At 43.9% G+C, this 10,353-nt stretch overlaps 1 protein-coding gene across 1 annotated transcript in view; it reads right to left on the bottom strand.

The window, feature by feature from the left end:
* The window catches only part of LOC140409163 (protein unc-119 homolog B-like), an 89,812-nt gene extending 82,833 nt beyond the window's left edge, over positions 1 to 6,979 (bottom strand). Inside the window, exon 1 of the mRNA XM_072497370.1 lies at positions 6,460 to 6,979. Within this exon, the coding sequence (XP_072353471.1) occupies positions 6,460 to 6,646 (187 nt within the window). The 5' untranslated portion in view covers positions 6,647 to 6,979. The remainder of the gene's footprint in view (positions 1 to 6,459) is intronic.
* Between the last annotated feature and the right edge of the window lie 3,374 nt (positions 6,980 to 10,353).

Genomic DNA, 10,353 nt, shown 5'->3' on the forward strand with positions numbered 1-10,353 from the left:
TAAATGTTCCTAAATCAACAATACAGTGCCATGCTGACACACATTCACACCAAATTCATAAATGCTCAGTGGCGCATGGAGGGTGCTACTTCAATTAGCCAGCAAATGTTAAGCTAAACTTGCTGGACACTGTCAAAGAAAATCAAGCCAAGCAGGTAACTAAACTTTATTTTCTGAAATCATGAGAAGTCCATCAGAGGTTTCATGTAACCACATGTTCATCTGCAATGGACACAAATAACTGAAAGATTATGGTATATGAAGCATGATACTATCCACAAAATATCTACTTCTGTAAAAGTTGGTCACATTAATATCTCATATAGATAGTATTAGGAATGAATTTTAAAACTGCACATCTCTGACACTCAGCATTTCGCCACAACGGTTCCCATCATTACTAGGCTTGCTGTTTATATTGCTATTAAGCGAGTGCAAACTAAGAGTTCTTTCCTCTCATCAGCAAATTCCCAGCCAGTCAGTACAAACTCAGCCTCAGCTATCACTGGATTAACTGAGAAATAATCTTCTGATAAACACCTCAGCACAGCACAAGAAAGATTCTAACCATAGGATTAAAAACAGCAAATCAATTTATCCAGCAACTCATTAAGACAATTCAGCACCAGGACAGCAGCAAGCAGATTTTACCCAATACCAACAATAATAGTAAAAGAACAGTGCACCCCAGACTTAGTGCATGCTTCTCTTTTATTTGAATTAGGTTTCCCCTACTCAAGCTGCTAGCTTACTGCATTACATCATCCAAGTCGACCTTCTTCATGATCTGGGCAGCAATTGACAGCAGCTTACTGCTTCATAGGAGCCAAAACTGACTTCAACCTCATTCAATGTAAGCATTTACTTTTCAGGCATCATCAGCAGGTTTTCTTTCCTCACTAGCCGAGGAGGACACTCCTGTTCGTTCCAGCTGCAATCAGCAAACTTAACACAGACCAACTATTGAACCGTGGGACCTTCCTAACCTGAATATTGCTTGGCATCACACCAGGAAGTGCATTTAGCCATTGGGTTTGTGCATTAAAAGGCTGCAACATTCTGGTGGCAAGGCAGTTAGCACTGCTGCCTCGGCGCCAGGGACCAGATTTAATTTCAGCCTCGGGTCACAGTGTGGAGTCTGCACGTTCTCCCTGTGTCTGTGTGGGTTTCCTCCGGATGCTCTGCTTTCCTACCACAGTCCAAAGATGAACAGATTAGGTAAATTGGCCATGCTAAATTTTGTGTCCAAAAGGATGGGTGGGATTACTGGGTTACGGGGATAGGGTGGGGGCATGACCCAAGGTAGGGTGCTCTTTGGGAGGGCTGCTGCTGACTCGATGGGCCAAATGGCCACCTCCTGCACTGCAGGTATTCTATGATTATGTAATTTCAGTGCTGACTCAATGGTTAAATAGCAACATGAGCAGAGAACCACACTTGCACACTCAAAGCTTATGGAGAAAATACCCAAAATACCTCGGATATGTAAAAAAATACTGAAATATTGACCTATCTTAACTGCCATTGCCCGAGTTGGTCTTAAAAATAACTAGAAATGGGCAAAAAGAATTGTTGGTTCTTTCCAAACATGCATATAAATATCAGTAAAACTGATAAACACATCTTTGTTTTTTTTTAAATAATAAATTTAGATTACCCAATTCTTTTTTTTCCCAATTAAGGGGCAATTTAGCACGGCCAATTCACCTATCCTACACATCTTTGGGTTGTAGGGGTGAGACCCACGCAGACACAGGGAGATCGTGCAAACTCCACACGGATAGTGAGGCACACATCTTTAAAAATTGGCAGGCTTTGCACTCACTGCATTTATACAACAGGTAACACGTATGGTTACTGCTGCAAGATCATTCTCTCTCTCTCTCTCTCCCCCCCCGCCCCCTTCTCTCTCTTCCCCCCCGCCCCCTTCTCTCTCTCTCTCCCCCCCAGGTTTATCACTCTACTGATGCAAATTTCAACAGCAACACATTTGTCGGTTTTGGACTGAATTCTTGGCTCTGAACCAAATGAACAATATATTTGGCATGGTATGCAGATTATATAAAAGGATTTTTTTTTAAACTTCTCCCAGTTAAGTAATTAAGAACTTCACACCCTCTTCCAGGAGGCATGTACCAATGGGAAATAGCACAAAATGCAGCTGTCAATGCAACAGAAGGTGGTCCACTCTCATTTTGCACATGCTGTTTGCTTTTCTACTTGCTCAAATGTTCATTTATCAACTATAAACAGCAGGGCTTTTGGAAATGCCTACCATCTTTGGAATATTAATCAATGAGACAGGGATGGTGTCAGAGAACTTGAGGATTGTAAATGTTATGCCATTGTTCATAAAAGGGTGAAAGAAAAAATTCCAGAATTTAATCAATCTTAGTGGTGGGGAAGCTTCTAGAAATAATAATCCAAGACAAAATTAACAGTCACTTGGGCAGGCATGGATTAATTAAGGAAAGGCTGCATGGATTTGATAAAGGTAAAATGTGTTTAATCAACTTTTTGATGAGATATTAGGGTTGATAAGATGGCCAAACAATAGGCCTGCCAGCAGACGTTAATTGAATAAAGGGACATTGAATATAAAGGTGGATGCATGACAGGGAGCAGTAGCATTTAACTTTGTTTAAAGATTGGCGGAAGGTGCGGCTTCCTGGATTGGTTGTTAATAGCTGTACTTGGGTGTACAGGGCCCAATTTCTCAAAATCTGAAAATGACACAAAACTTGGAAGTATTGTGAACTGTGAGGTGGATAGTGATAGACTTCAAGACAGACAGACTAGTAGCAGACACGAAAGGTTATAATTCTAAAGGTAGTGCAGGATCAGAGTTATACGTGCACAAATCATGGAAGATGGTAGGGCAGGCTGAGAAAGCGGGTAAAAAGATATACAGGATCCTGGATTTTATAAATTCAGTCATTGGAGTACAAAAGCATCCTTATAATAAAGCTTTACAAAAAAGAGTGGTTCACCCTCAAATGGAGTTTTGTGGCCAATTCTGGATACACCACACTTAAAGTTTGATAGAGGAGGATATATCGTGGTCAGTTAGCTAGATGACCAGAAAGTGGTGCAAATGTCATCAATGTTGGAGGATCAATCTGGCTGTGGTAAATCATGAACACCTGCCTCCTTGCCTTGTCCCATGCTTAATGTGGAGTACTGTCCCTCAAATTTTATAACCACTCGACTCTCAGTGAGATGCCTTTGGTCCCTTGTGGACTTTGGTACCCGAAAAGATTTAGAGGATGGTTTCAAGGATGAGGGCTTTTAGTTACATGGCTAGATTGGATAGGGCAGACCTGGAGGCTTCAAAGGAAGTGAGGGTAGCGGGGCATGGATAACCTCAGCTGTTACGAGATGAACCCAAGCTGTTGGCATCGCTCTGGATCATCAACCAGCTGTCCAGCCAACTGAGTTAACTGACCCACAATGAGCTTTACTATTGTGACAAAACCGTACCCTGATAAAATCTTACATGCCGTCTTTTCAACTATGCCCCTCTCCTGAGGAGTGGTGATCCTCAGGTTAAATCACCACCAGGCAGCTCTCTCTCAAAAGGGAAGAACAAACAGCCCATGGTCCTTGGTGAATATGATGACTTTCATTTCTAAGCTTATTGGGAGTAGTGTTGTTCATTAATTAAAATTAATATAAAAAGTTATAAATTAATTAACATATGAAAAAGATGAAGGAGACTTGGGAAATCCAAAGAGAAGGTTGTGGTATCAGAACACTATAGTAACGTGAGTAAAGACAAACAGAATGGGACAGATCGGGGACAGAGAGTTTAACAAAAAATGTACATCAACAGATAAAGTCCATGGTACTCCACACAGACAGTGATGCGGGGCCAGGATCAAACCAAAGTCCTCAGCACCACAGGCAGCGGTGCTAACCACTGCACCATCGTGCCACCCGAAACTTGTAAATGTCGATGTTCTCGAGGATTCTTCGGTGTACTCCTACAAGGAATGCAAAAAGTTCAAATACAGGCGGAGCAAGCTATTAGGAAAGTAAATAGCATGTTGGTCTTAATTGCAAGGATATTGGAGTACAGGGATAAAGTATTGCTAAAGTTGTACAGGTTTTTTGTGAGGCCATATCTGGAGTACTGCATGCAGTTTGGTCTCCATATTTTTTTTAAAATGATATACTTGCATTGGATGCAGTACAGCAAAGGTTCACTAAATGAGTGACCAATGGTGAGAGGCTTAACAAACTAGGTCTATTTTCTCTGGAGTTTAGAAGAGATGGCGAGCCTGTGGAATTCACTGCCACAAAGCAGTTGAGGGCAAAACTGTGTGTTTTCAAGAAGGAGTTAGATATAGCTCTTGAGGCCAAAGGAATCAAAGGATGTGAGGGGAAAGCAGGAACAGTTACTGGGTTGGATAATCAGCCATGATCATAGCAAATGGCAGAGCAGGCTCGAAGGGCTGAATGGCCTACTCCTGCTCCTAATTTTGTATGTTTTTATGAGAGGCAATCTCATTGAAACGTACAAGGTTCTGAAGGAACTTAATAGAGTAGATACGGAGAGATTTTTTCCACTGTCCGGGTATCTAAAACGTGGAGGTACAATCTCAAGATAAAGATCCAACCTTTAGGACTCAGAGGAGGGTAGATTACTTCACTGAAAGGGTTGCAAATCTTTGGAATACTCTGCCTTGAGAGTGTGGATGCTCCATAATTGAGTATATTTACAACTGGGATAGACAGATCTTTGGTCTGACAGGGAATCAAGGGATCTGGGGCACAGACGGGAAAGTGGAGTTGAAGCCAAGATCAGTCATGATCATACTGAATGTTTGAGCAGAGTCAAAGGGCCAAATGATCTACTACTGCTCCTATTTGTGTTCTTGGTGAAGCTCCTTAGAAAAGAGAAGGTTCAAAGGGGATTTGATAAAGGTGCTCAAAGTAAGAACATAGGAAATAATGATGGGTCTAGACAGAGTAGATGGAAAGAAACTTTTCCCACTGGGCAGAAGGGTTAAGAATAAGAGAGCACTGATTACGAATGGCTAAAGAACCAACAGCAACATGAGGAAAAAGGTTTTATATGCACTACCGACAGTGGTAGAACAAGAGTTAATTGTGGCTTTCAAAAAGGGGATGTCATGGCACAGTATTGTTACTTGACTAGTAATCCAGAGACCCAGGGTAATGCTCTGGGGTCCTGTGTTTGAATCCCACCATGGTAGATGGTAAAACTTGAATTTTTTTTTTTTTTTTAAATCTGGAATTAAAAGTATAATGATGACCATGAAACCATGGTCAATTGTTGTAAAAACCCACCTGGTTCACTAATCTCCTTCAGGGAAGGAAATCTGCCATCCTTACCTAGCCTAGCCTAGATGTGGCTCCTGACCCACAAAGCGATGTGGTGGATTCTTAACTGCCCCCTCTGAAATGGCCTAGCAAACCACTGAGTTCAAGGACAATTAGGCATGGGCATCAAATGCTGGCCCAACCAGCGACACCCACATCCCAACAGCGAATTAGAAAAAAGGAAACTGAATAAAGTACCTGAAAAAATTGCAATATATGGGTAAAGGAGTGGGACAAGCTACTTTTCCCTTGAAGAGTCAGCATAGACAAAAGGGGCAGAATGCCACTCTCTGTATTTTGATTCAATGGTACGATCTAGGATTCAATTGGTATCCTTCCAAATTTAGGCTCTGTCTGAGAGTGAGGGGGTGGTGAGGGAGACTATGCAACAATATTTTCAGACTCTTTCAATCTTGAAATTAGCAAACAACCTCCCAACAGTAGCATTATACACAGATTGTTAATGTTAAATTAATGGTCATAATACAGTATTGCAAATAGGAAAATTAGTTCAAGAGACATTGAAGGTTACTTTGAAGAGTTCCAAAGGGCTAATATTAAACTTCCTGTGTTAGCACGGATATCCACACACTCAAATGCAGATCAGGTTTAAAATGATCCCATCCCTCAGTTATCAAACATTTAGGAGTTCCGTTTCTTGCACACCAACCGAAACATCTACTAATGTTTACTGTACACAACTGAATTTCCAGTTAAAAGCATCCCCAGTTTGTCATGTAGCCTAATTTTTCGAGATTTAATTTTTAAAAATAGACAGGGATGCAAGGCGGTTCATTCAAAGCAGGATACCTCCCGGGACCTTTTGCAATACTAACTGCCCCGCCCTCACGGGAAATTATTAATTTTGAACTGAATGGATTAATTTCTTCAATAGGTTGCAATAAGCTAATTAGAACGAGTAATTAACAACACATCAAGATCATCTTAAATTTAGTAAAGGGATGGGACCGGATTCGAACCCACTTCCCCTTCCATCCCGGCTCTTGAGGGGCACGCCTAGACTGACCAGGTTAAACAAGTTTGCCGATATCTCCACCCTCACTATCTGCCCCTCTCCATTGACCGGGGAAGGGGAGGGAGACAACCGCTTACATTCGGTGGCGGTCTGCAGGCACAGAACGTTGAGCGGGCTGATGCAGTCCTTCTGCAGCAGCTCCGCCTCGGTGATGGGGGTCAGGCCCTCGGGCTCCGGGTTCCTCCTGCTCTTCATCCTGTTGAGCACGCTGCCACCTTCCTTCTTCAGCTCGGTCCCGTCCGCCCTGTTATCCGAGTCACTCATTCTCAGCGGCGACCCAGACCCGATGGCCGAGGAAGAGGTGCGGGGAGGGGTTTAGTGATAACAAACTTTTTTTTTTAAAAAAAGAAAAACTCTGAAAAGGAGCCGATGCCTCGGACTTTCTCTTGTTTCCCCTCCCTGCCTGGCCGCCAGCCACCCTCGGCCGCTCGCCACTGCGGACCAGCCAGCCTCCGGTCACCGCGGCGGAGTTCAAAATGGCGGGCAAGCGGCCGGTCGGTGGGACTCGGTATCTATGGAGAGGAGGCGCTGCTGGGCGGGGGAGGGGTCAACCCGGGGTCACCGCCAGCCAATCAGGTGCCGCCCCGGGTTCAGCGCCAGGCAACGACACAGGGAACCTGCGGGCACATCACAGCCAACAAAACCTCTGCCTGCTTCCTGCTGCTGCCTCGGAGGCCCAGCTCACTCCTCCCTGCAATAACCGTTTCAGGCAGCCCCTCATCCGCACCGAATGCCGGATCCAAAGGGCGGATCGATTTTAGAGAATCCTGGAGTACTGCTCTTTCTGCTTGCCCCCCCCTCCCCCGCCCCAAGTGTCCGCATTCAAACACACCCAGCACCTCCTTGTAATGTGGAAGGAATTTGTATTCATGTCTGCGGTTAGAAGGGGGAGTCATTTATGTCCTCTCTCTCTCTTTCTCTTCTCTGATGAAAAGTCACAGGCCTGAAACGTCACCTGTTTCCCTCTTTCTCCACAGATGCTGCCCGATTTGCTGGGTGTTTCTGGAAAGCTCTGCTTCCATTTGCCTCCTCGCTTTATGTCCTCCCGAGGCAAATAGTTTTGCCACATTAGGCGGATCCCTCAGCGTGCAACTATAAGGCATTGCTCCATTCTGTGGCTTGGCTGATGGCAAGCTCGCCTCTTGAGTCACAAGAGCGTGGGTTCAAGTCTCACTCCCAGGACGTGAGCCCACACAAATCAAGTCTGATCTTCCAGTGCCACCGGAGGAGTTGCGGTCTTTTTTGGATGAGATGTTAAACCGAAGTCCCATCTACCCTCTGGTGGACGTAAAAGATCCCACCACGTTTGCAAAAATGGGTGGGTACCTTGGCCAACATTTATGTCTAAATCAGCATCACAAGAAAATAATCTGTCACTTTCCCACATTATGTTGACACTTTAAAAATATTTTGCTTGTAAAATACTCTGGGAACGCCTGTTGTGAAATGCACTTTACAATTGCAAGTCTTTCTTTTTCATTTAGTTCCTTCACTTCCATCCAACTTGCCCTCCTGACTTCCAACTTGGAAATTTCACATCTGATTTAAAACCAGAAACAGCCCAGCAAGTAAGCACAGAGAGCAGAGATTTGAAATCAGCAGTAATAACCATAGGAATATAGAAATTCCTAGATGAAAAACAGCCAAGGTCCAACTAGTTTATCTTCTACTATCCTGGTAGTCACATGATACTAAGTAATGGAGTTAGTAACTGATCATAGCAATCATTCAACTAGAACACCCCAGAAATGAGATGAGGAAAACCCCAGTGATGCAGTTTTGGGAACCATTGCTCCCAAATCACCCTTTTCCTCCCATGCATGCTCTATCTACGACCGGTCATGTCACAAAATGTGTGCAAAATGTTATTTTCCAATATAAATTTATAGGAAGAATGACATGCATTTATACATTGCTGTTCACAACCTCGGGATGTCACAAAATGCTTTACAGCAAATAAAATACTTTTAGATTATAGCTACTTTTTTTGCAAAAATATACTCTGTATAAAATATATGAACCAACATAATAATAATCTTTATTATTGTCACAAGTAGGCTTACATTAACACTGCAAACAAGTTACTGTGAAAATCACCTAGTCATAGGTCATAGAATTCACAGTGCAGAAGGAGGCCATTCGGCCCATCGGGTCTGCACCGGCCCTTGGAAAGAGCAACCCACACCTCCACCCTATCCCCGAAACCCAGTAACCCCATCTAACCTTTTTTTTTTACACTAAGGGCAATTTGGCATGGCCAATCCACCTAACTTGCACATCTTTGTACTGTGGGAGGAAACCGGAGCCCCCAGAGGAAACCCACGCAGACACAGGGAGAACGTGCAGACTCCGCACAGACAGTGATCCAAGCCGGGAATCGAACCTGGGACCCTGGAGCTGTGAAGCAACAGTACTAACCACTGTGCTACCGTGTCGCCACACTCCGGCGCCTGTTCGGGTACATAGAGGAAGAATTCAGAATGTCCAATTCACCTAACAGCATGTCTTTCAGCACTTGTGGGAGGAAACCGGAGGAAACCCACGCAGACACAAGGAGAATATGCAAACTCCGCACAGACAGTGACACAAGCCGGGAATCGAACCTGCGACCCTAAGCTCTGAAGCAACAGCACTAACCACTGTGCTACCGTCTCGCCACACTCCTGCACCAATTCGGGTACACAGAGGGAGAATTCAGAATGTCCAATTCACCTAACAGCATGTCTTTCGGAACTTATGGGAGGAAACCGGAGCATCCGGAGGAAACCCACGCAGACACAGGGAGAATGTGCAGACTCCGCACAGACAGTGACCCAAGCGGGAATCGAACCTGGGACCCTGGCGCTGTGAAGCGACAGTGCTAGCCACTGTGCTACTACAAACATTTCAAAATGGCCATCCACAAAATGCAATAATATTCAGCTTCTTTCTATACATCACGTTGCACTCTTGAGGTGCTTCAATAAAGTCAAAGAAACAGTACAGACATTTCAAAATGATTGTTACAAATGGTACAATGGCAATTAAGTTGTCTACATAGATCAAATCACACTGAGGTGCCTCAATACAATTGTGATATATGTAATATTCACTGTACATATTCAATACAAGTCACACAGCCCGAGGGAGTTCTATACAATTCCTAGTTCCTAAATTCACTATGGCTGAAAGGTCTTAGACAGTGACCTTTCCCCTTTGCGGCAGCTGCCCCAAGCTATGTCCCTCAGCACATAGTCCTGGGCTTTGTAATGTGCCAGTCTGCAACACTTGGTTGGGGACAACTCTTTGTGCTGGAAGACCAACAAGTTTTTGGCAGACCAATGAGTGTCTTTCACGGAGGATCCAGGAGTACAAGTTCATAGCTCCTTGAAAGTGGAGTCACAGGTGGACAGGATGGTGAAGAAGGTTTCATGCTTGGTTTCATTGGTCACAACATTGAATACAGGAGTTGGGACGTTTTGCTGAAGTTGTACAAGACATTAGTAACGCCACACTTGGAATACTGTGTATAGTTATGGTCACCCTATTATAGAAAGGATAGTAGCAAACTAGAAAGACTGCAGAAAAGATTTACTAGGATGCTACCAGGACTTGATGGTTTGAGTTATAAGGAGAGGCTGGAGCGTAGGAGGCTTAGGGGTGATCTTAAAAAGGTCTATAAAATAATGAGGGGCAGAGATAAGATAGATAGTCAATATATTTTCCTAAAGATAGGGGAGCCGAAAACTAGGCGGCATAGGTTTAAGGTAAGGGGAGAGATACAAAAGGATCCAAAGGGGCAATTTTGTCACACAGAGGGTGGTGAGTGTCTGGAACGAGCTGCCGGAGACATAGAGGTGGGTACAATTTTGTCTTTTATAAAGCATTTAGACAGTTATATGGGAAAGCTGGGTATAAAGGGTTATAGGCCAAATTCGGGCAATTGGGTCTAGCTGAATGGTAAAAACTGGGTGGCATGGACAAGTTGGGCC

The sequence above is a fragment of the Scyliorhinus torazame genome, chromosome 1 (genome assembly GCF_047496885.1).
Source record: "Scyliorhinus torazame isolate Kashiwa2021f chromosome 1, sScyTor2.1, whole genome shotgun sequence".
NCBI classification, from domain to species: Eukaryota; Metazoa; Chordata; class Chondrichthyes; order Carcharhiniformes; family Scyliorhinidae; genus Scyliorhinus; species Scyliorhinus torazame.